Genomic DNA, 26,495 nt, shown 5'->3' on the forward strand with positions numbered 1-26,495 from the left:
TGACCACTTCCATGAATAAATTTGTTAAAACAATATTTTATTAACTTTTGTACATATTTACAAAAATTTTATTTTGTTATGTCGTATTTTTTCCAATAATCTGCAAATTGTTTGACTTTTTGGATAATATTGATCTCCCGGCGAGGTTTCCTCCATCGCCTGGCATCGAGATTGAGAAGTCCTCCGAGAATTTCCATTGCAAAATTCTCTGGAAATCTCTCCTGATCCTCAATGACATGTGCAAATCCCGGGTGTTCTGTAAAAGACACCCAGAAATACGGAAGTCCACGTGGAATTGCTCTTCGAACACTTTTGGCTTCCTTCTTGAGGTCAATCAATTGACGATTCTGTGCCCATTCAGATTCGGACTCCTGTATGGCCTTTTTGAAGTAGAAGGGCGCCAATTCGAACTGTGTACTCGGAACACAGTGAATGGTTAGATGGGGACGCCTGTGGAGTTTATTGGCAATCTCATAGAAGACACAATCTTTTTTCTGGGCTGAAAACATGCGAATGAGGGTTGTCTGGAAATCCTGAACCTCACGCCAGACTTCCTCATCGAGCTGGGTCGAGCATGAGACATGCTGAATTGGTGATATTATGCAGTGACCAGTTTGAAGGGCTTCATGCCATGGAAGGCTCAGGTAAACTTTGCTGCCCATGGCTACAATGAGTTCTTTAGCCATTTTTGCCGAATCGAAGCACATCTCGCAAGTTTCTAGGGTTCTGGACAAACGTTCATGATCCCTGATCGCCCTATCTCGATCCCTGGCACTCTTTTCGTCATCTCCCAAATCCCTGCGAACTTCCTCGGCAAAGATATCTTCAAGATCATCCCCCTGACGACGCTTCTTGCCAGCAATCTTGGCGTACTGAGCATCTGAGTCACTTACACTGACCAATTTCTCAGCTTCGAACATTTCCCGGAGGCTCCGGCGATCGTCATCTGGGAAGAATCTCGCTCTCTCTCCGGTTTCTGTATGAGTCTCGACTTTTGGACGCTTCTTCTTGCTCCCACGGCGTCCTCCCCATAGATCTGAGTCTTCTTTGAAGGAGACAGGTCGAGTTACTCCACGAGAATCCGTTGCACTCAAGATAACTTCTTCCGTATCTTTCTTCTCGGGTTTCTGATTCCTCTGTGATATCACTTGGTCCTTGACATTTTCTCTGCAAGCCTTGGCCTTTTCCAGCTTCATCTTGAGCTCTGCTGCTAATTCTGAGTTTCCCATTATCTCTGCCTTAATCATCTTGGCTCCCAGTTCATTAATTTGAACATCACTCAGGAAGTCATTTGCTTCGGCTTTTTCCTGCCTTGAAGGAGATTTTGACTGTCTCTCTGGGCTTTTCTCGCTTTCAGATGATGATGACTCTGACCCTGATGATGGGCTTTTGTCCTTGGATACTTTTGTCTCAGGAATCTTCTTCCATTTCTGACGTTTTGCTGAAGAGAAATGCGAAGAGCTTACTGATGGAGACATGAAATCTTCTGAAGGTTTCATAAAAGCGCTAGGAAGACCTGATCCTCCATCTTTCCAATGTGGATTCAACTCTCTCGAGCTCTTGGATGGATCATACGCTTCGTAGGTACTCTTCTCGTTTTTAGTGGAGGTTTCTTCCTTACGGAAGGTCGGTAGAAGGAAACCCGAAGACATCCACTCATCCCGGACTGCAGGCTTGTCATCAGCCTTAGCACACGATCCCTTTTCAACCCATTCATCTTCAGAAGATGAAGTACTTGAAGATGATTCCTTCCGATGAGATTTCTTTGGGATAACTTCCACTGAATCACTGGAATCGTCATCACTGGATGATTTCCTCTTTTTCTTCTTCTTGGATTTCTTTTTACTTTTCTCCTTCTTGGACTTTTTCTCTTTCTTCTGCTTCTTTTGCTTCTTGGGCTTACTCATGGCCTGGGATTTTTCTATTTTCTCTGAAACTGATGGCAACATCCATTGATTAATTTTTCTGTGAGCTGCAATTTCATCTCGTCTTTTTGCATTGAATTCCGCCTTCTCCAGCAATTTCTCCCGCACAGATCGAAGCTCCTGTCGAATCTTTTCCTTCTCTGCGGCACTTTCAAAGTCAATAAACGACATTTCTGCTGGATTTTTCAACTTTTTCAAAACACTTTACCCAAAACAACACAGGAAATCGTAAACAAAAAACTTTGAGGTTATGTTTACATTTTTTCTTGAAAAAATTGGGGTTGCCATCTCTTTCCGTTTTAAGTTGTCAGCAAAGGTAAACGCATCGTTTTATAATTCTCTAAAAATCGCATTTTTAATCAATTTTAAGTAGATTTTTGGTGTAAATTTTGTTAAAATGTAATGTAGAAATGTGATTTTATATATTTCAATCAAAGTTTGCTTGGAATTTGTTTTCTAAGAGGGATTTTAGCAATGTTGACTGCGTGTGCATGTGCACTGTATCTTCTTTCTGATATTTGGCTAATTTTTCAATTTATCTCGCTGTTTCAGATGCCAGGTGTTACAGTTAAGGACGTGGATCAGCACAAAATTGTCCGGGCAGTTGCCTCCTTCCTCAAGAAGTGAGTAATTTCTGAGAGAATTTCCTGTTTAGTGACATAACCTCATTTTGTTGCTTTTGAATGCTTCTTCCAGGTCCGGCAAGCTAAAGGTGCCCGAAAAGATGGATATTGTCAAGACGGGCAAATACAAAGAGCTCGCCCCAAGTGACCCAGATTGGTATTACATCCGTTGCGCCTCTATCCTGCGCCACATGTACCTTCGTCACCCAACCGGAGTGGGTTCCATCACCCGGATCTTCGGAGGACGCAAGAGGAATGGTGTCCATCCATCCCACTACTGTCGGGCAGCTGATGGTGTTGCAAGGAAGGCACTGCAATCGCTCGAGGCGATGTCTTTGATTGAAAAACATCCAGACGGTGGACGAAAGCTCACGTCCAAGGGTCAGAGAGATCTCGATCACATTGCCAACAAGATTGTCGGCAAGCAGAGAGCTGCCAAGAAGGAGGCTGGACCCATCATCATCTCCTAAGAGTGCTTTTTTCACCGGCAAATCTCCATTGTAAGAAGAAAATGAAATAAAGAAGTGGCGCTATTTGGAGACTATTCCGGTAACTCATTTTCTTTATTTATTTTTTTTTAATTGATTTTCCTTTAATATGCCTTTATTTTTTTAACGGCTTCAAAGTCATTCTTGAGACACAAACTTCAACATTTTATTGATTGTATTTTCGTATGGGGAACATATAATTTTTTTTTATTGATCAGAGATTTTCACAGAATTAAATTGGGACGGTGTTAAATATTCTCGAAAAGACGTCTTATCCATGATTATTTGATAAAGTCAATAGGATTTCCAAGTCGATTTCTATACGGTTATATTTTTAATTTGAGAAACAGTTCCATTTTTTGAAGAATTTAGAAATATTTTTTATGTCTTCTTTAAAGGGAATATTTTTTACACTGTGTTTGTAGAAATACCAAAGCTTTCTCTATTAAAATTCTCAGGAAATTATAATGCATCAATTACACTGGAAAAATTTAAAAAGAAAATCCTTTATCATTATTATAAACTCTTTTTCGCAAATATTTATTGCTTGCAGCAGATTGGGCAGTATTTAGGTCAAATGGTCAGTAAAAGTCAAATTTGGTAAGTAGGGAAATTGGGGCAGAATCAACCATTCGTACAATAAGACAGAAAAATGTTTCACTTTGCCAAATTAATAAAATTCCAAATATTGGTCAATCCAAGCATTTTTTTTCACAAAATAATACGAAAAGAAAAAAAATGTTGGCTCATTCTGCCCCTGTCTTCCTTAGATGTAAAATGCCAATCATAAATTTGTAATGCAATACAATAGAGAAATATTCTTGGCAAAGAGGATTTTGTGAACAAACTATCTTGGCATCTCAGATGTAGTTTCAAGCTAGTAATTTACTGACCAAAGTGGAATATTTAACTGACCATAAAAATTCACACTTTTATTAATCTTTTGTATCACTTGTACTAAAAAAAATATTTTACTGCTTGAACTCAAAGAGAGAGCAGTTGAGGAGCTTAAACGTTGAGAGATATCAACTTCCAGTTTTCGGAGACCCCACCCCTCCTCCATCCCTCGGAAACCTTTGGATTTTTTTCGAAACCGAAAAAAAATTCTACATCGAATTTTCGAAAGTCCAAGTTAAACCACTTTGGAAGGCATATTTTTCAACCGATTTGCTTAAATTAGGATTTTCTGTAAAAGACTTGAAATTGTCATCTCGACTGTGCAATGATAGTGTCTACACACTAGAAGCAATTTTCGTCAAATATTGTCTACAATGATAGGGATAATTTTCTTTAAAAAGGCATATTTTTAAAGAAATTTCTCCTAGCGTGTAGAGGCCTTTATGGACAAAAACCCACGCGAAAAGGCATTTCACAGAGAACTTTTTCTCGCGAGTTCGAGCATTCCTCAAATTTGGTACGCTTTGTCATCTCCTTTTTGTTTGATGGTATATTCACCTGTGGAATCAGCAATTGTCGTAACTTAATAAGGAAGTAAGTAAAAGTGGTTTACCTCTAAATACGGCAGCCTTTGAATATTTCAATTATTCTCTTATTTCCCAAAACAAAAATTGTATTATATGAACTATAATTACAGTGTGACCTCGATAAGGTCAACTAATTATTTCCAGCCCTGTTGAATCTCTTGGATTTCTTGACACTACCAGAGTCCGTAGTGTAAAAAAAATAGCTGTTGACTCTATTGGAGATTGACTCTATCGAGGTCACACTGTAATACAATTTAACTAATTTTCTATTACCATCGATTAATAAAACTGAATTTTTGTTTTGGCAAAAAAGAGAAACAAAATTAATTATTCAAAGGGTGGCGCATTCAAAGACAGTCCAGTTTCTTCTACTCAGTTTAAATAGGATACTTAAGACAATTGCAGATTTAAGCGATTATAACGCTATAAGTAATTTAATAACATATTATTTTTTATGAATAATGCCTTCGTCAAATTACTGAGATATTACTGAGATACTAAGTATTTTTTATTGTTTTATCCGTATTTTAAGTAAAAATTTTGTTTTATGAATATACTTGGGCTAAGTGTCTAGGAATATTAGTTAATCCTGATTTTTTAATGGTTTGGAATGTACAGGATATACATACATTATGTTTTTTTACGATTTTATGTTTTTCATTTTAAATTCTAGATTTTGTTATAAATGTTTTATTTGGCTTCGAAATATTGTTGATAACCACGAATATTGATGTACAGTAGACTCTCCCAAATTCGGGCATTTGGGACCGAAATGTCAACCGAATTAGAGAGAAATTCGGGCGTCAAGTTGTTTGAAATGTAACGATTTTTTGTTCATTTGCATACTCATATTGAGTTTATACTCATTGCTACTATAAATTACATAAATCCACTTAATAATGCAAAATCTCATCAAAACTAAGACAAACCTTGGTAAATTTTAAGGATATTTGCTTTATTCGATAATCATAATCAAACTTGAAAAATGTCAACTCAACAAACTACTTTCGAATTTAACTGCTGCTCGAATTAACCCTTTAACGACGAGACAGTTTTCGCGGACCGAAAATCAGCAATAAAAATGAAACCAGTGAACAAAATCAGTAAAAGATCTTATATCTGGGCTTCGAAAAGCCAACAGAGTCTGATTTGATGTATTTCTTGACTCTACGAACGATAGGCACAAAAATATCCAAAAAAAATTAAGTAATTTTTCTGACAATACTAATGAATGATAATTTTTAATCTAATTTAAAATATTATGTTTGAGTATTGTAGTTTCTTTTCCCAAAACGGTTTTGCTTAAAAAAAATTGTAAGTATAAAAAATATTTGAAATTAATTTTCATTATGAAAATTTAAAAATTTGACATTTTTGAGCTTAACAATTTACTATATAACAAATAGGTGGAGATTTTCAAAAAATATCCTAGATTCCTTCAACCTTCTACTTTGCGATTACGTACAAACATAAGGAAAAAATAACTTCAGGTGGTCAGGAAAATTTATTTTCTTTATGGGACACCGGTGTTCCAATCGTCCTTAAAGGGTTAAAAAGCAGCCCGATCTTAAAAGAGCCGAATTAGCGATAGTCTACTGTATAATGTTTACAAATTAGATTTTTTACACATTTGAGAGAAATTTTCGTCAAAATAGTGCATTTTGAAGTTATTTACTTCAAATTGCTCCATTTTGACGAAAATTCCTCACAATATGCATAGAGTTCGAAATGGCTTTTACATACTTCAAATACTTTATGTGAATAATTTGACATATTGAAGCAAGTTGTTGACGTTATTTTTAGAAAAAAAACCATCAAAATATCTGAAAAAAGAAAAGTTTGTCAAAAGTATATTCTGCCATATGGTGTCTACACACTAGAAGCAATTTTCGTCAAAAATGGCCTTTTTTTTAAATTGTGACGTTTCTGCTTACAAGGATATGAGATTTTTTTAAAGAAATTGCTCCTAGTGTGTAGAGGCCTATACAGAATATGAAAAAGTGATGCCAAATCGGAGGCCAACTGGATCTTGTTAAAAGTTTGCCAAAAGGGTGTTTTTCCATGTAAAGGTCTCAATACATTTGAGAGCAATTTTTCTCAAAAATTAATTTTTGTAGAAAATTTTCGGCATTTCTGTAAAGGCCTCTACATTATTGGAAGCAATTTTCATTAGAAATTACTTTTTAAGGATATCATCTGACCTGCTGTAGGTGGAAACGTCAAAATTTTGCTAAAAAAAGTTTTATTTTGACGAAAATTGCTTCGAATTGCAAGTAGGAACGCCAAAAATCACTCAAAAGTGCAATTTTGACAAAAATTTCTCCCTATATGTTGATGCCTTAAAGTGTTTTCAATTTGGTAAACAACATTCTCTTGACAAACTTGTCTTAAGTGGACAAATTTGTATACTTAACAAAACTTATTTCTCTCAGAGTAGATAGCGGCCATATACATTGAAAGATTTCTTCAAAAATTATTTGAAATGGTAATGGCCTCTACACACTGGAGAAATTTATGTCCATATTGAAGCAAATTGCCTACGATTATGTAGGAAAAATTGTCAAATATGGACAAAAACTTTTCTAGTGTGTAGAGGTCATTAAGGCAGTGAAAAATATTCTTATAATATAAAAATATTCTTTGAGCTTTTTAGTTCAAGTGATATTCAAGATGTCTTTTAATCTTCTTAATGTATAGATTGATTTTATCAATCATTTTCTGAAAGCTTTGGTATTCTTGACTCAGTGTGTATATACGACAATATGCAGTTAACGATTTTCCTTTATTTTAACTTACACAACTTTTCGGGATCACAATAAATTTCTTTCAATTTCAAACATTTATCAGAGGTCGTAAAATCCTTATGAGCTTTTTTTTTTAAATACATTTATCAGTACTTTCCATTCCGATACATTTTTTGATTTTGAAGGGATTATTCAGTGTCACAGTTATAATGAAGTATATAAATCTTCCGAATTACCATTGCAATGAGATGTGCCTAGGTAAAATGTATATAATTTATGTAAGTATATATTGAGTGTTGTGCAATCATTTTCCCTCTTGCATTCTAACAAATAAACGAATGCAAGGGAAAAAATATATATATAATATATCTGGGTTAAAACAGTAGCGAAATTATTCGATAAATATATATATTATTAAGATCTCTCACTGATAGTAACACTAATATTATTTTTGCTCTCAAGGAGCAATTTGAAAGTGAGAGATTGTCTGGGAATCCACCAAGTTACATCATCTGAGAAATATTACTCCCATTTTTTTTCAGTCTTTATTTTTCGCTCACATTTATCATCAGTCCAATTGTTTTTATCCCTTTGACGCTTTGTGATGGATTCCCAGAGATTGTTCGAGAAAAGGAGATATTTAGAAATATGAGATTCGTTTAGAGATCAGCTGATGCTTTTCCAGCTAGCATTTCGTGTTCACTTTTGGCTTGATTGAGCCAGATTTTGAGATTTCTGGTACGTTCCACGAGACTCGTGGTGTAGTGTCCAGCCAGGGGGGATTGGGAGACGATTGTGTGAACAGTTGCACTGGCTGAGGGAGTGGCTGTAGTGGCTGCGCGGACAATAGGTGGTTGTTTGTAGGTGTCAAGGCGATCAGTTGGCTTAGTTGGTTGCTGAAGACCAGAAGCTGAGGTTGATTGGGTTACAGGAATGGAAAACATCATTTGAGCTGAAGTCGGGGAGTTATTCCAGCTTCCGTCTTGTCCGTAAGAATTAATTGGGGGTGGAGGGATTCCTGCAAAGTTGACTTTCTTACCCAAAAAATAACCCTTTCCACAAAATCGGTAAAATTACTTACCATGAGCTTGCTGTTTACTGAGAATCTCCCAGATTTCCTTGATTTCGGCATTGAGATGCTCGAGACTCTGAATAATATCCGATGATTCCTGGTACAATTCTCTCTGTTGTCTGCCGCCATGGTGATTGGTGTCGGTGATGAAGTCTGTGCTACTGAAGCCAGAACTAGAATGAGAGGATGATACATCACTGAGTGTAGCATCATCCCGTGGATTGTGATGCTGTCGCTCCATCAGAATGGGTTTTTCCTTCTCACAGACTCTCTGTAGGCTCTGTTCCAAATGTCTCAACCGGATGACCTTTTCGCCCAAGAGGGCACGTGTTCGATGAAGATTCACTTCCATCTCCGTTAGTTCTTTCTCCTCCTGAATCAGATGATCGATGGTGTGCTTTGTTCCACTCTTGTGTCTCAATTTTATCTCTCGCTGTCGTGCCCGAAAGTTTGTCCTTTGTGTCCTAAGGGAGTCTTTGGCACGTCTCACAGAATCCCTCTCGAGGTGGATGCGATGCTTGAAGAATTCCAGCTCTGAACTCATGCTGGCATAGTTATTGGCCACATCGGAGAAGGGATACCGCAAATGGTAGGTTGTATCGAGAGAACTGTCAGGGAATTGATCCTCAAGATCTTCCAGCTTCTGCAATTGCCTCCGCAAATTCTCCACTGGAGTACATGGACGTCCACAATCTCCGCCGCCCTTGGATGTATTGAGACGCGATGTCGATGCAGATTTTGTGCGTGTAAAGAGCTTCTTCCTCTGCCTCAGTGGTGTTCCATCCTTCTGATTGTTGTTATTCCTATTGATGGCTTCTGAATCTGAATTGCCATTGTCACCCAGTGGAACTGGAATCCTCAGTCTGCCATGTGGATTGCTGACTGTGGTGTCACTTTGGCTGATCGACGTGGTGTCATCATTTTGTTGTTGGATGTGCTTGAGATACTTCGTGGCTGCCCCAAATTTTTTGCTCTCCTTCACACTCAGGTGTCGCTCGAGGGACTTTTCTCTGGTCTCGGTGCTGCTATCGCGAAATTTTGGCTGAGACTTCGGTGTCAGGGGGGCAGTTGGTGGTCGTCCCACCGGCGAAACATCCACCAGACCCATGTGCTGTCGATTAGAAATAGATCTTTCAGTTTCTGATCCCGTTGTCGTTGTCACACTTTGCTGTTGCTGCTCACGTCGACGGTTATTTCGGCGTTCCAGGGAGAGTTTCACGTCTGTCTTGAGTCGGGTGTACTTCTCCTTGAGGCACCTGTACTTATCTTCCAGAAGACGCTTCTCACAACGGATTTTTTCATACAGACGATCTTCACCAGATTCTCGCATTCTCTGCTTCTCCATCTCAATCTCATGGGAGATCTTTGCTTTTGCCTGGATATAAACATCAAAAATTATACCAAGGGCGTAGCCAGGATTTGACTAAGGGGGGCCCAAAAATTTTTCAAGGGGGGGAAGGTGTTCAGTATTCGATATTTCCACAGTACTTTTTCAAATGAGAAAGTGAACTCATCTTCCGTACGAGGATCAATATATGCTTGCGGTGTGTGTCAAAAACATGGAAAGGCATAAAGAGATTAAAAATATGACCGGCGAAGAAAATTTTAACGGAATTTAGATCGTGCAAATAATGATCCTTGTAGGATAAAACTATGTGCAACAAAAAAGATCTTTTTGTCAATTCCTTTGATAAGAGTTATAAAATTCGTTAATAAAAGTCTTAATTAAAGTTCTTTTATTACTCGTGTCGAGGCTTTAAAAAAATTAAGTATGTCTTGCCCAGAATCGGACCACGTCAATGGCAAGCGGACTTGCCGACATCAAATTTCCTGCTCCACATGGGGCAGGGGACAACGGACAAATACACAAATGGGGGGTGGCTTGGATCACCCCACAGTTACAAAGGACGTCACAATTGGAGAAACCCCATCGCTGCCTGTTGTCTCTCGAACGCGCTACGCCACTTCTCAAACGATTGAGAGACTTCCATGTCTTCCCGTCTTGGTCACCACCAGAAGGAAGGCCTTCCCTTAGTTCGACAAAATCTGGTGGAAAGACTTCCTTTCACAGATTAAGTCTGGCTTCCTCTGGAGATTGGTCAAGTGGTTTGACAGAGTGGCAAAAGCTCTTGCGAGACTTCAGCCTTGCTCTTGGTTTTTCGTGACCGTGGAGAAGATGCCTTGGTTCGAAAAGAACCTTGGACATCTCTCTACTGGAGATGATTTGTCTCCTCACCCGTGGTGGAGCAATTCCTGCTAAGCGATAGAGTTTGTCCACTGGAGTGCCCTTTAGGCACCCTGTTACTATACGGGCGGTATCGTTAAGAGCGACGTCAACTTGTTTGGCGTATGCAGACCTCTCCCATACTTCAGCTGCGTACTCTGCTACAGAAAATGATAGCGCAAGAGCAGACGTACCTATCAGTTTCGGCTGAGCTCCCCACTGAGCGTTAACAAGTTTTCGCAGTAAATTATTTCTTGTTTTCACCTTGTTTTTAACATTACTGCAGTGGGTCTTGTATGTGAGAGTTCTGTCTCAAACATAAAAGTTCTCAAATCTTATATCTGTTTGCCGCGATCACATTCTGATTTCTTATTTAAATTATACTTTTTTTTTTTTAATGTTTTCCAAAATTCAAATTTTTAGGTATGATTTTTTCATTATCACACGTATTTAAATCTTTGATCATAATGTCGGGGGGGGGGGGGCAACGACCCCCACCTGCCCCCCCCCCTTCGCTACGCCCTTGAATGATACTTATCTAATAAATTGGCAAAATTGCTCACTCACCTGATTAAGGTTCATGGTGTGTTCTTTTTTCAGCAGTTCCTCTTCAGTTTTGAGATCTCTCTCTAGTTCTTGCAAAATTTCACTGTGGTTTTTCTGTAGGGTTTCCACGGAAGCTTTATGGTCAGCACTGATGATTTTTCTCCTCTCCTCAAACTCATTCTTCAGCTTCTCCCTAAATTCTTCAAGGGCATTGCGATGAGTCGCTTCAATTTCTTCCCTCAAATGCTTCAACTGGGAATCCATGTCATTTTCCACACGTGTCATCCGTTCTCTGTGATTCTCCTCCAGATCACGCCTCTTTTTCTTCAGCATCTCCTCAAATTGGGCTTCCTGCTCATGAATCAACTGTTCCAATCTATCTTCATGATTCTTCTTCAATTTCCTTATCGTCTCTTCCTTCTCCGAGGCAAATCGACGATTCTCCTGGGCTATTAGATCTTCAAGTTCTTTTCTATTGGACACCTTTGTGGATTCCAATTCAAAAAGATTCAATTCCGATTGATTTTTCTCAGCAATTTCCTTTCTCATGGCCTCCAATTCCATCTTCATTTCCCGTCGTATCTTCTCTTCTTCGAGACGTTTCTCCTGTTCAATGTGACTGCGAAATTTGTCAAGATCTTCAATCATTTGGTCAACAATCAATCTACGATCCTCTTGCATCATCAATGGATCAGGTTCTACGTTCAATGGTGGGGGAAAGTTGGAATTTTTAACAGAATTAGCTGCACTCTCAGAATCACTTTCTTCATAGAGGGGCTTAACACTGGGACCTGCTTTGTCTTTAGCATCATCTGGTACGGCAATACTGAATGCACGTGCCAAGGAGGGAGGACGACTTGAAGAAGGACGGGATTGTACTTCATCGGAGGGGGTTTTCTGGGAGGGTTTCATTACTGTTACACGATTCACAGGCTGTACCGTCACTTGACGGACTCCATCGTCGTCACCTTCGTCGCTCATATTAAAATCCCAATTATCCTCTTCGGCTTCACCAGCCGCTAAATCCTCTGATGAAGACGTAGATGATCCACTTGTGGACACTTCTGGTAGTTGTCTCGGAGCTGCTGTCTCAGTTAAATTGAACTTGACGCTCTTTCGATCGGAAATCTCTGATTGATGAGATATATCCTGACCCTGAGGACGTCTAACATCCGAGAGACTTGAATCCCGGAGTATTCCCTTGACACTGGTACTCGTTGTTGGAACATGTTGATCCAGGAAGTTTGGCTTGGTTTTCTCAATGTCAATGGGTTTTGTTACACTCGAATCTGAGCCTTCCACTTTTTTGGACTTTAGGAAAATCGCTCCAGTTCCTGTCAATGTAAATCCTTTTACAGGAGGTTTTTCAGCTGTTATAGGTTTCACAGGATCAGGTTTTGTTTTGGGCATTTCCAGACCAATTTGCTGTCCTGTAGTCAGTGGTCTCTTAGGTAGTGGCTGAAGTTCCCACATGGGACGCTTGGAAAGCGGCGCTAAATGCCGTTCCATCGTTTCAGGCGGTACTTCTACAACAGGTTCTTCCTTTGGTTTCACTGGTTCCTCATTTTCTTGCAGACTTCGAATGCCAGAATCCTCGGATAAATCAGTTAGGCCCTGTCGACGGGCTTTTTCCACTAAACCTTTGTAGATTACGTCCAGAGGATGCTCCCACTGAGTTGTCTTTGTTATCACATTAAAGTAATAATATGCCTTCCGTTGTTTATTGTAGCTGTAAATTGAAAAAAAGTAATATTTACAAGGGTAATTTCCTTCAAACTTGTGTATCCCACAAAAGTTAGGCATCTTTCCCCATCGGGATAAGTTCTTAATGTAATTAGCTTTGTTGTGAAATCTACTCCTACACTTCTCTGTATAATGAAAAAGTTTATTCAATGAATTTGGGGGTAAAGTAGGGAAAATCCTGGGGTAAACTTGTGGTGCAGAAACACAAAGTTTTCAAGAAACGGTCAATTTAGTAGGCAAAAGTATGTTCTTCTGGTTTAGTTGTTATAGAATAAAAATAAAGGAATTTTTTTTTTATTTTTCTAATAAGAAAATTCTAAAAAGTCTAATCTTATTTGTAATCTTTTCTCTGAAATTCTGAAGGAAAATATTGTCATGAGATAAATAGCTTTTCCTTAATATCAACGAATTTTCTCGTGGAATTTTTCCACTGATATGCTTTCTTCACCTTCTTTCCATGACCCTTTTTCAATGCACATTTCTAATTTGCCCAAAAAAAGCAAATTTAAGAGATAATCGATCAGATTTTTGTCCGTCCTAAATATAGTCCCCAAAAGAATCATTTTCTCCAGAATGTCCGTATTGTCCTTTGAGTACTCAGAGTCCCAAAAGAGACGAAAGAGTTAACTCACTTTTGGCCATGATACATCATACGAAAACTAAACAATTTTGGATAATTTTTTTCTGAGCAATTGATATCTAAATTGCTGCCAGGAAAGAATTTTTATTTTTTAATTCTTCAATGACCAAGAAACAGTCCGACAGTGGTAGAAATGCTTTGTTGCATTTACTTGATTCGCAGAATAATATGCAAAGTTCGTGGACGTCGTACGAAAAGTTTGACATTGCGTCGATTTTGATAAAATTTTCCTTCATTTTCCTTCATGATTTAAAGTCTGGATGACAAATTGTTTTCTAAGATAATTACACTATATAAATAAATGATGTTTGTAATGATTTAATCTATATAGAATTTAAATTCAGTGACTGTCTAGACACGTGTTTCATAGCGCTCTCCCATGCCACTTTAAACACTTTACGGATCATAAGATATCCAGCAATAAAATTTCAATAATAAAAGCAATAAAAAGAAAATATAGATTAAATTCACTTCAGAATTTTAATGAATTAGGACAGACTCTGTTAAGACTGAAAAAATGCTTCTCTAGAAAGCAACGATTTAAAAAATTACAAGGTTTTATGGAAATTGTCTTAGATTATTGTCTCAAAAAATATCCTTTTCGTACCCAGAATCCTAAAAATTCGAAAGAGTTACTACAAGGATTAATTCATTATTATTTTTTTTTCTTTTCACAAAAATAATCTTGAAAATAATTTATATATTTCTGTATGCAGATAATTCCAAAATATCAAAAATCTTTCCCCAATATTCTTAACACTTGGAAGGACCCTAGTGGCAGCCGCTGCCAATTTTGTTTTCAATTTTATTTTTTATATTGAAGAATATATCATTTCGCTTGGACGCCTGATTGAATGCGTGCAGAAATTATCTGGATATTTTTTCGTTATATCATTTTTAATAAAAATTAAATATTAATGTAAAAATATTGCAAAAACAAAAACCTGCACTCGGAAGGACCAAGTGGCAGTTACTGCCATTGGCATTTCATATGGGAGTTTGCCGTTTTGCAAATATAATTTTCTTGATTATTAATGTGTAGAAGCGTTAAAAGAACAGTTTGAAAATGTTATTGCAAATTATTTAGAAGAAAATAATGAAAATTCAGTGAATTATTGAGGTAAAACGCTCGATGAAAAACCATTCTTCTATGATTCTGATATATATGAAAACATCGAATGGTTGGAAATTCTTAGATACTCTGACCAAGGAAATGAAGTTTCTGGTTCAGACACCAGAAAAGAATTGACTGAGGCTCCGAATGTTAAAATATAAGTAAAAATGTGAAAATGTTTGGTAAAATCCGAACAGTGGCAGCGGCTGCTACTTGGTCCTTCCGTGACACTTTTAGTTAGGGTTCTACGTAGTGTTAATATACCGGCTAAAATTCCGAAAGTCAAAATCCCTAAGAAAGAAAATACCGAAAAACTAAGATACCAAAATTTCGATAGTCAAAATACCGAAAAGAGCAAAACCCCGAAACCCAAAATACCGAAAAGAGGTAAATCCCGAATAGGCAAAATCTTGAAAGGGACGAAATTATAGGGAGGATAATGTGTGAAATAATTTCCAAAAGCACAGAAAATTTCCCTTTGCCTCTAGCAAGCGCAAACACAATCGTGGGAAAGCTATGATATTTTTAAGAATGGGGAATTTCGGATTTCGAGATTTCGACGTATTCAAGGTTTTGGCATTTTAAGATTTTACTTTTGACTTTTCGGGATTTTTTCTATTCGGTATTTTGCCTTCTGGGATTTTGACTTACGGAATTTTAAGATTTTGGTTTTTCGAGATTTCGATATTTCGACCCATTAGGGATTTTGGTTTTCGGGATATTGCCTCTCGGAATTTTAAGATTTTGGTTTTTCTTGATTTCGATATTTTGACCCATTTAAGATTTTGGGTTTTCGAGATTTCTAGCCTTCGGAGTTTTAAGATTTTGGTTTTTCGGGATTTCAAGATTTCGACCGAATTATAATAAGAACAAGAACCCACTCGTTGGTTTTCGATATTTTGATCTTCAGAATCTTAAGATTTTGGATTTTCGAAATTTCGATATTTCAACCCATTCGGGATTTTGGATTTTAGGGATTTTCACTCTTCGGGATCTAAACTTTCGGAATTTTAGGATTTTGGTTTATCGGGACTTCGAGATTTCGACCCATTCGGGATTTTGGGTTTTCGGCATTTTGACGGGGTCCGTTAATTGACAACTTTCAAGGCAGCGCAAGATCGGTCAGATGTCTGTTAGTCAATCACTAAAAAAATCTTGTTCTCTTACTTAGAATCAAACTTTCGAGTTCGAGTACTTTCATTTTTTTATTTTCTTTCACATGGTTTTATAAATGAAGTTTCTACTTGTTCCTAAATTTATGTATTATGCTGAATTAATTATTTAATTGATTTTTTACATGTATACATATTAAATGCACGAATATTGCATGAACATGAACATGACAAAAACCTTGTAAAAATAGTAATTTTTTGTTCAGGGACTTCTTTGTAAACAACTCATATATCGTTTAAAAATGTTCCATACAAAATAATTAATCATCTCACACAACTTTCGGAGGACCTTTTAATATCACCCCCCACAAAAGCCCCTCTTAAGTCTGACAATTAATCTCAGAGATGTCTGGATGGTGTCAAGAATCACTTACCACGGTTGCCAGTCGTATGGGAGGGTCTGCAAGAGGCCGTCACGGGCAATGGGTAGTAGATGTGGCTCCTTTTCTGGATTGATGCCAATTTTCCTAGCGTAATCAACAATTTCTGCAAAACGGAAATTGAAACTCAAATTACTCAACTGTCCATGATGTTGTTTTGTGCTTTCACGAAGCTTTTTCTCTGGCAGGGGAAATTGAGAGCAGAGCGTGGGAATGGGACCATAAATTCCAGTGGGAAATGCAATATCCTCAATTTTCTATCTCCCTGGAGAATTTTTTTCCAGGCAAAACAAAATTTGTTATTGATTGAGTATCTTCAATCTCTATGACAAATGAAGATTGTCAGATTTGCTGAATTTCTTGTGTATAGCATCAATGCCCAAAAGAATATTCTCAAACTTTATTAACGATTTGTGAGATGGGGATGAAATCACAGAATATGTATATGGGGAACTCACCAGAAACGTGCTTACACGTGTTGAAAGGTACTAACAAACTGGGCTGTAGTAATGTATTGTCCCAGAAAGCTAATTTATTGATCTTATCAGACTATCCATAAAAACTTTGAGGTGAGAAAGAATTGATCAACTTTTCGTTACTGTAATGATTTGCAAAGACGCAGAGAATGGCTTACTTCAAGCAACGCATTTATTCAACTAACTGACAGTTGGCAATGCTGCCAACTTACATCACATCTTCCTCTTTTTAAATCGACATGAAAGTTTTATAGAAATTCAATAATAATAAATTTGGAATTAGATATTACTTCAGTTACAAATTAAGTTAATTTAGGAATATACTCAAATTAAATAACTTCCAATTTTTAAAGATTCAAACGTTCTGGCTTCTTAACGATTCTGCCTGATCTTGTTGTTACAGCCCCATCCGTTTTCCCAATCCTGACTGGTCCATCCATTCTCTCACTTTTTGGGGAATTTATCACGTTCGGAGAAACAATTTCTGTCTCTGATTCGACTGTATTTTCATGTGACTCTTGTTCAACGACGTCAGGTTCGGAATCATAATCCACAGTAATTGACCTCTTCTTTCGCATCATTGGATTCGTCACTTTAGTTGGCTTTAAGAATGACGAATTTCTGCGTACCAATCGCCCGTCATCCAAATGAACGTGATACGACCTTTCTGTTTCAGGTGCCTTAACTGTTCCTGATACCCAAATGTCTCCATCCAAAACTCGCACTTTCTCGCCTCGTTGCAAAGGCTTGTGGTCCACAGCACTTCTGTCAGCGTACTTTTTCTGTTTCTGCCTGGCTGCTCTGAGTTTCTGAGCTTCATCCGAAATCCAACATGGTTTCAGACTATCATCGGTCAGCGTCATTGGATTTCTTGTTTTCCTCCCAAATAAGCGTTCCGAGGGCGAATCCAAACCATCTTTACGTGTATTCCTTTCCATCAAAAGTGCCATTTTCACGTCATGCCCATCCATTTCACATCTTTTAAGAATTTTTTTAGCTGTCTGGACATATCTCTCAACAAATCCATTCGATCGAGCGAAATATGGGCTAGAAAATACTCGAGCAAATCCCCAATCCCTTGAAAATTGTCTAAATTCTCGACTCGTGAACTGAGGGCCACCATCTGAATGCACTTCTTGCGGGATTCCATGTTCTGCAAACTTTTCTTTACAGAAATCAATAATTGCTCGTGATGTGGTACTTGATAGCTTTTTGAAGTCAAAATAGCCACTAAAGGAATCAGCCAAGATAATGTAATCTCTGCCCTTGAAAGCAAACAAATCCATAGCGACCAACTGAAACGGTAATTCAGGCACAGGTTTCATAAGAACAGTCTCCTTTTGAGGCTTTCTTTGAGTCTGCTGACACACTTGGCAACTCTCTATCATCTCAGTGATATCCTTAGTCATTCCTGTCCAAAATACAGCATCACGAGCCCTCCTCAATGTAGCCTGAATTCCACAATGCCCATGATGGAATAACTTCAAAAATGATTTCCTCTCACTCTCTGGAATAACACATTGGTCTCCTTTGAAAATCACATCTTTCACATAAGCCAGCTCTTCTCTAAATGTGAAAAATGCTCGAAGACAGCCAGGAACTTCTTTGGGACTATTTGGCCAACCATCTTTGATTACTTTCTTTAATTTCTGGAGCACTTCATCTTCTTGAGTCGCCTGCACCAATTTTGATTCAGCTTCTGCTCCCATACACAACACTGTGTTAATTTCTAGGTGCTCTGGAAAATCATCGTCTTCATCTCCAATTGGCTCACAATCTCGACTCAGCGTATCTGCCAGTGGTATTTCTGTACCTTTCTTGTAGATCACAATTGGCGCATATGGCTTCACGTCATACATGATACGCTTCAATCTAGGGGGTGCAAGAGTCATAGGCTTTCTGAAAATTGCTTCCAAGGGCTTGTGATCACTCTCCACAGTCAATTTCTTGCCCCAAACATAATCATGAAATTTCCTGACCGCAAATCTGATAGCACCCGCCTCCTTCTCGATTTGTGGCCAATTTTGCTCAGATTCTGTCAGTGCTTTTGACGCATAAGCAATTGGTCTTCCATCCTGCATTAATGCCGCTCCAAATGCCTTGGATGAACTGTCCACCGACAATGTCACGTCCTTGTTGACATCAAAAAACTTCAATGTTGGGGCTTGCATCATACATCTTTTGACTTCTTCAAAAGCTTTCTGCTGGTGTGTCTCCCATGCCCAATCAACACCATTTTTAACCAGTTCCCTCAAAGGAGCAGTCACCTGCGAGAGATTTGGGATAAACTTGCCAACATATGTCACCATTCCCAAAAATCTCAGAAGGGATTTTTTGTCATGCGGGGCTTTCAACCTTTCAATGGACTCAACTTTTTCGGGATCGATTTTTAAACCGTCTTTGGTGACCACATGCCCCAAAAATCTCACGGAGTCAGTGTCAAAAACACACTTATCTTTATTTAATTTTAATCCGCACTCTCTGAGTTTACTCACTACCGCTTGCGTCGTCTTCATGAGCTCCTGACTGTCAGCACCATGGATGAGTATATCATCCATTGACACCTCCACTTTTGGTATATCTCCCAAAATTCTAACCATCAGACTTTGGTAAATCTCAGGTGCTGACGCCAGTCCAAAAGGCATCCTCAGACAAGAGTACCTTCCCCATGGTGTTGCAAATGTGAGGATCCTTGAAGTTCTTGGTGTGACTTTTATTTGCCAAAACCCCTTTGTGCAGTCTAGAAGAGTGAACTTCTTGCTGCCCTCAATTCTCGAAGAAATTTCCTCAATTCCTCGAAGTGGGAAATGACGACGTTTCACATTGATATTCAGATCCGTCAGATCGATGCATAGCCTAATTTTTCCGTTTCTCTTCACCACTACCAATGGAGAAACACAATCAGCTGCTTCCTCACATCGCTCAATCACTTTTTGCTTCACCATCTTATCGAGCTCACGTTTGACGTCCTCTCGCATCGAATGAGGTATTTGACGAGCCGCGTGGACTTTAAACTGGGGATGTTCCACAAGATCAATGTCATATTCGAATCCCTTTACACAGCCCAACCCTCGAAATAAATCTTGGCAAGCTTTCAGATCGTCAATCCTGGCTAGCAATCCTGCTTGAATGGCTGATTTGCCATCCAAAATTGTCTTCTTTGGGCCTTTGATGACTTGGAACCAAAACTCATGTTTACGTCCCTTGATCTCACATGGCAGTTTCACCTTCCCCAGCACTTCAATGACACCTCCATTGTAAGCAACGAGTTTCTTAACTCTGGATGGCATAATTTTCAAATTATCCATCCCTCGAAGAATCCTCCTTGAGATCACATTACACTCTGCCCCAGTGTCAATTTTCGCCTGAAATTTTCGTCCTTGGCATTCGAGTGTCACTTTCCACTGATCGCTGTTCTTGGATTCAGACAAAGCCCACACTTTCTGGATCTCTTCACTACCGTCACTATCACTGTCATCTTCATCACTCTCCGAAGATTTTTTCTCAATGTTTTTCACTTTCTTTCTCTTTTGTTTGCAAACTCTTGCAAAATGTCCCTTTTCATTACACTTGTAACACTTCTTTCCACTGGAAAGGCAGTTCCCGGGGACATGCTGCCTCCCACACTGTTTACACTCAATTATCTCGCGACTTGTCTCACTTGGGACATCTTTTTTCGATTTTTTGTCACTTTGCACTCTTTTCCTAACCACTGATACTGCCTTAATATCTTCGGCAATCAATCTGGTTTGCTTGGAAGCCTTCTCGTGTGCTTTGCAAATCTTAATTGCTTTATCCAGCGTCAAATTCTCGATTTCCAACAACTTCTCACGTGCATCAAGATTATTTACTCCAATAACAATTTGATCACGCGTCATTCTATCGATCATCATGCTCGGATAGTTGCAATTTCTTGCTTGGGCAGCCACTCTTGTGACAAACTGATCAACAGACTCGTCCGTATCTTGCTGCATCTGCCTCAAGACATAAGACTCATAGACTTCGTTCTCTTTAGGCGCAAAATAGTTCCGGAACTTTCTTTTGATCACATCTACGTCACTGGCCTCCCTCTCGGTAAGATTGAAATTCTCGTAAATTTCATCCACTTCGTCCCCCAGAATTGACATAAAAGCCGCTGCTTGAATCTCAGGATCCCTCTTGACCAGTTTCGTGGCTCTCGCATAGAAATCATAGGCTTTTTCAAACCTTTTCCAAGCCACATCCATGCGAGGCTGCCCTAACCTCAAAGGTTTCGGTTGTTTCACCACAGCTCCAGGAGTTTCACGAGCCTCCTCATCTGCAACTCCTCCACCAACTGCACCAGAATCCTCGCCAACATCATCTCGTCCATCTTCTGAAGACATTTTTAGGGTTTTTTTGCTTCTGACACCATGTAATGATTTGCAAAGACGCAGAGAATGGCTTACTTCAAGCAACGCATTTATTCAACTAACTGACAGTTGGCAATGCTGCCAACTTACATCACAGTTACCCTCATAGTCCCCATACATAGGATCTTGAATAATTGACGAGAAATTTTCCGCATTTTCTCTCTCACAGTAGGAAACTGCCCTGTAGGGAGTTTAGAAGCACACACCCTGACATTATTGCACCATAATTGAGTCAATTCATGCGAGACCTTGGAAATAGTTTTTTCAACCCCTTTTTCGCAGTCCAATTCTTCTTCCGGAAATTTGTAGAGAAATAGCGGAAATAGGAAGAAAATCTTGGACGATTTCATTTTTCTGCGGTTAAATATTCTCAATGGACACCGCATTTGTGGGGAAAGTGATACCAACATAGTTACGTCATGGTATTGCAAGAAAACAGTCATAAAATTTGCACCATATGTTCTTGAGACAAGAGAGCTTTTAGTAGAAAAGGGCTGGGAGTGGGCGTCAATGGACGAAATCCGTGGATGATGCAGTGGATTATTGATCCAATTTTCATTGACATTCATCCACTCAAAAGCTATAAAACGGCCCTATACAGCATTGTAAAATTGCAGATAAAAAGAACAATAAATCTTTGGAATGCCAATTGAAGCTTTTTATGAAATATCAGATTATCGAAAACTTGAACCCATATTAAATTTAAATCTTCCTAATATCTTCAATGAATGATCTTGAAAACTTCTATAGAACGATATCTTTAAAAAGTATTTTTTTACTTTTTCATAAGGAAATTATTAACATATTTTTCTTTTAAACTTGAAGTAAGGGCCTTGACAGACCTGAGGATTAGCCGAGATACGGCTTAGCGTAGTTATATTCGGAATAATGGTTAAACTACATTTCCATTATTTTCCACTAAGTCGCCTCTCGACTTAAGTCGTAAGACGATCAAGGACCTAATGGGTCCGGCACACTTTTTATATCAGGAAAATTTCATGAAGTCGAAATTCGAAACCCTTTCTTTCTCACATGTTTTGCATATGACTATCTCATTCTTTCGTATACCAAATTCGTTTGAGCTAAATTAAATTTGGAGTGATGTTTAAGAGAAGAAGAAGAGTGCGCGAGAATGATATACAGTAGACTCTCTTTCAATCGGGGATATGGGGCGAAATGTCATCCAGTTTAGCGATAGATTTGGGCGTCAAAGCCTTTGTAAATTCCATAAAAAGCGCTCAATTAGAAAGAATCACGATAAAATAGGAAGAACTACAGCGAATTTGAGTGAATTAGCTTCATAATTAAACGTGAAAATTGTCAACAAAATTTGTCGCCCGTTTGAGAAAGAGCCGATTGAGTGAGAGTCTACTGTAGACATATGCAAAACACGTGGGAAAGAAATGGATCCGAAATTCGACTTCATAAAATTTTCTTGATCTAAAAAGTGTGCCCGAGCCATAAGGGAAGGTTTTCAAACTTAGCACATACTGTAGCTTCGCACATTTTATATTTTTCAGATATTCTTTTAACGATTGTGACACATCTATGGCAATATATTTTAATAGCTATACTTAAGTTACATTATTTCCTGAAAATAATAGGTCAGATTCATTAAAGAAGAGAAAAAAACAAATGCCAAAGCGTCCCAGTTGTGCGGTACGCTCGAACTCACGAGATAGAGCTCTTCGTGAATTAGATTTTCGCATGATCTTTTGGTGCTCATTAATCTACTGGAAATCAATTTGATTCATAAACACAAAAGCATTTCAAAATCAAAACTGATAAAGAAATAATAATTTAGAGTATTCTGGCATGAGATACAAGCATCCGGATAAACGATAAATGTAAACGCGAGAGAGATTAGTCATTCTCGGATCTTTAACCGGTTCATTATTGATTTCAGGACCAATTAAACTTTAACTTTCGAAAATTCAAGATGCCGATTTTCTTAGTTTATAGGTGTGTTAGAACGAAATGTTCTCCTAGACCACCTCTAAAACGTATCCAAAAATAAAAGAAATCATAGGAGCCGTTGTCGAGAAAAACCAAAAAAGTATGGCTTTGGGGAGATGGAGGGGGTTCTCTGAAGATCGAAAGTTTACGAACAGAAAAAAAAGAATATTTAAAAAATATTGGTCATATATATTGCAACCGATGCAATCGGGCTGGAAATTTCTAGACCTTTCCAAAAAATCCAAATTTAACCAAATGATAAAAAATAGTTGACCTTCAATAATTCAAAATGGCGAATTTTCCGGTCATAGGTATGTTTGGACGAAATGTTCGCCTAGACTACCTCTACATATCCGGAAATCATTGAAAAAGCTTGGGCCAATTTTGAGAAAAAGCGAAAAACATGCTTTTTAGGGGTTGGATGAGGGATAGGGGAAAAAGGAAAAAAAGACCGTTGTTTCGTGATGGAGCAAAACCAAGACTAGATTCTTAATCAGGGGACTTGACTCTATCAAACGTACCATGTGAGACCTCCGTTAGCAAAAAAAAGAGTTGTGAATTTGTTGCATAATGATAGGCGATAGATTTATGTTTCAGGGATCATCAACAAACAAATGTTGAAATATTTAGCCATTTAGTCGCCGTATTTAAATCAAACCGTTGGTAATAAAAATAAATACAGTGTTCTTAATCTTGAAATTGTTTGACCCGAACGACGAAAGTTCCCCAACAGTGGTCATAAAATATAATTTAGCTTTTGGTGAAATAATTGTAAACGAATAAGCGTACTTCTCTCAAGGATGAACTGGCGCAATTGACTTTAGAAGAGGGATGCCTCCGGTGATTTCCAGTGAAAATGTTAGTCACCCTAAGATGAAAACACTTTTTTGGTTTTGCCCAGAGCTTTCGATTCTGATGGGGATCTTCTTTTGTGCTTGACAAATGTTGACTTTAGTTGACCACTGAAGAAGACGCCCATCAGGATCGAAAGCTCTGGGCAAAACCAAAAAAATATTTTCATCTTAGGGTGACTAACATTTTCTGTGCATTTTTTTGAACAAATTAATTTTTTTTGTACGAGTCAGTAAGAGGCGTGGCTTATATTTTAATGTGCGAGTTTCTTCGGGAATTTTCTGCGATCAAAAATAATTGGTTTTACAATAAATCACTTGGTTCACAATCAATTCAACACAATCAATTGGTTTTACTATAAAGGAAACGATAGAGGGGGCGTAAAAAATGATTATTCTTAGGCTTCCTCAATGAAGCCCAATAGGAAAGTCAAAATTAGGTTTTTGCTAAATATTTGATTAGGGTGGAGTCATGACTTAATGTGCGTTACACACTTATGGACAGCTTGCAAAAATCTTAAGTTCTTATCTACAACAGATTTCGAAAAATCACAAAATTGTTAAAAAAAACATCATAAACTGATAATTTTATGATTTTTTGAAGTCTATTTTAAGTAAGAACTTAAGACTTTTGCACACTGTTCTTAAGTTGTATACAGTCCATAAGTGATGACTCCACCTTATCGTATTTAAAAGAACACAAAAGACTGCAAATCGTTTGACCAATGCGAACAAACAACCGGCGAGATATGGTAATGACGTTTCTTTTCACCGTTAGACATCAGAAATTGCTTCGCTTTTTGTTACTTTTTGCTCTATACCTTTTGTTACTTTTTACCCCAAGTGGCCATTTTTAATAAAAGGATTTCTGGAGAAAAGAACCTTTGTGAATTTCTAAAATAGATAGCAGATTCGTATTCAAAGAATCCAAATTATTTAGAAAATATTCACTAGTGCATTAATTTTGGAAAATAAGTAGGTAATAATTGTTATCTTCTCCAAGGAAAATATTTCAAAAATAGGGCTAAAAATTTCGATATTTTTTATTTTCTAAATTCCTTGTTTGAATTTTAAGAAACTTACATCATTGAAGAAGGTCTATGGAGGCTATTTATAGAAAAAAAATTTGAGCTGCTATCTTTTTTACCTTAGAAGATATTGAATTTAGAATTTTTTGATTTGTGATTTTGTCCCAGTCTCCCCTACCCCGGGTTCGAATCCCCTTCAAGTCACCAGGATTGACAACCCCATCCCTGTATAAGAAAAGTAATAATGTATGTTTCGAGATCCCTTTGCTGTAAGCCTAGTACCTCTATGAATATGTTGTACGAGGATTATTATTATAATTAATTAAAATTAAGATTGTCTTTCGTGTTTTTTTTATTAAGAGTACTTGATTTAGCTTTTTATCGATTTTTCTTTGCCACACTTAATTATTTTTCATTATGAGCAAAAGTTATATAATGTTATAGAGCTTCTCAAGCGTTAATTCATCTTATTAAGTGCCACTAGGTACACTCGAATAAAGGGTCAGAGAGTTCCTTTACCTCTCAGGGGAGAAGAGCCATGACATTCAGCTTTCGTGAGCAAAAGTTGAGGGTGCGCTTTTGACCAAAATGAACAGAGATGCGGTTAATTAGCATAGAAATGGTCGAACTGAAGGTGGTTATTCAGGTGCTATGGGAATAGGGGATGTTCAGAAGAGATATTAGTTTTTTATGGCACCAACGGGTGGTGCATCCTAAAAAACAACCCAACCACCTTCGTGATGGATGTGTGCAGATGGGTGAAAAGGGTGAAAATGTGCAGTGACCCAGAGGAAAAATCAATATTTCCGGAAGACGAGGATAGAATTGGGAGCAATGGTTTTTTCGTCGTGGTCTGGGAATATTGAAGAAAAAAAAGGACACAAAATGAATTCCTTAATGGAAAATCGATGTGTACATCTTGTGATAAGACTCACCTTTCTGCGTAGGCTCCAGAACATCAAAAACCTCCTTGGGAAGCGCGGTGGAACTGAACGAAAGAGGTCCCGAAGTGTACGATGTCGAGTTCATTGTTACTTTTCCTAGGGCCACCCTTTGAGTGTGTATTGTGTTTTGTATTTAACTTTCTAATAATGTCGTTTTTCTGCGCTCAACCCCCAAAGCTCCCACTCCTTCGTCATTTGGTCACCTCTTTTTTTTCCGCGTGAACAACAACCCCTCGTTCAGGGTGCTCTTGGGGCAATCGATATATTGATTCTCGGACGTTTTCCCAAACTTAAAATCGCACTAGATTTTCTTCGTGAGCGCGCCTGGTGAAAGGAAGGAGGAAGAGGCAGGCAGAAAATTTCACGCCCCAACAAATTGCGCAACAGAGAGCTAGTGAAAATCGGGCAGATTTTCTGAAGTGGAAAGTTCCTTGGTCACCACCGGTAGAAAAGGGGGGATGATACTTGACGAACACCAAGTACTCCCACTTTTTCCCTCACGCGGAAGAACCTTCAGGGTAGCACCTTGGGCACAATAAACAGCTCCATAGATACGCGATAGGTAAAGTGCGCGAAGAAGTGAAATATTTCAATGGCAGGGTATTCTATCACCCTGTGAGGCAGAGGAAATTGCCTCAGTGGGACTTCCTGGACAAATCAAGTCGCGTGCGACACGTACAACGGAATTAGAGCG

At 38.2% G+C, this 26,495-nt stretch overlaps 3 protein-coding genes across 5 annotated transcripts; 1 reads left to right on the plus strand and 2 right to left on the minus strand.

Moving 5' to 3' along the window:
• Positions 1-16: 16 nt before the first annotated feature.
• LOC129810388 (CWF19-like protein 2 homolog) lies at positions 17-2,163 on the minus strand. The gene has a single exon (XM_055860831.1). The coding sequence runs from the start codon at positions 2,094-2,096 to the stop codon at positions 69-71; it is 2,028 nt and encodes a 675-aa protein (XP_055716806.1). The 5' UTR covers positions 2,097-2,163; the 3' UTR covers positions 17-68.
• Positions 2,164-2,201: 38 nt separating this feature from the next.
• Positions 2,202-3,092, plus strand: LOC129810409 (40S ribosomal protein S19a). Of its 2 annotated transcripts, none has more exons than XM_055860863.1 (3): positions 2,202-2,241; positions 2,478-2,548; positions 2,622-3,092. In XM_055860863.1, exons 2-3 carry the CDS (start codon positions 2,478-2,480, stop codon positions 3,016-3,018), a joined length of 468 nt encoding a protein of 155 aa, XP_055716838.1. In that variant the 5' UTR covers positions 2,202-2,241; the 3' UTR covers positions 3,019-3,092. The 2 variants fall into 2 exon arrangements, with proteins under 2 accessions (XP_055716838.1, XP_055716839.1); XM_055860864.1 differs by having other exon boundaries at positions 2,227-2,324.
• Positions 3,093-5,270: 2,178 nt separating this feature from the next.
• On the minus strand, positions 5,271-26,495 carry LOC129810385 (centrosomal protein of 164 kDa). Of its 2 annotated transcripts, none has more exons than XM_055860822.1 (5): positions 25,793-26,495; positions 16,150-16,261; positions 11,128-12,835; positions 8,346-9,711; positions 5,271-8,294 (listed from the first exon to the last, which is right to left on the minus strand). In XM_055860822.1, the coding sequence occupies exons 1-5, from the start codon at positions 25,884-25,886 to the stop codon at positions 7,924-7,926; spliced, it is 3,651 nt and encodes a 1,216-aa protein (XP_055716797.1). In that variant the 5' UTR covers positions 25,887-26,495; the 3' UTR covers positions 5,271-7,923. The 2 variants fall into 2 exon arrangements, with proteins under 2 accessions (XP_055716797.1, XP_055716798.1); XM_055860823.1 differs by having other exon boundaries at positions 5,271-8,282; positions 25,793-26,483.

The sequence above is a fragment of the Phlebotomus papatasi genome, chromosome 1, assembly GCF_024763615.1.
Source record: "Phlebotomus papatasi isolate M1 chromosome 1, Ppap_2.1, whole genome shotgun sequence".
Lineage (NCBI taxonomy): Eukaryota > Metazoa > Arthropoda > Insecta > Diptera > Psychodidae > Phlebotomus > Phlebotomus papatasi.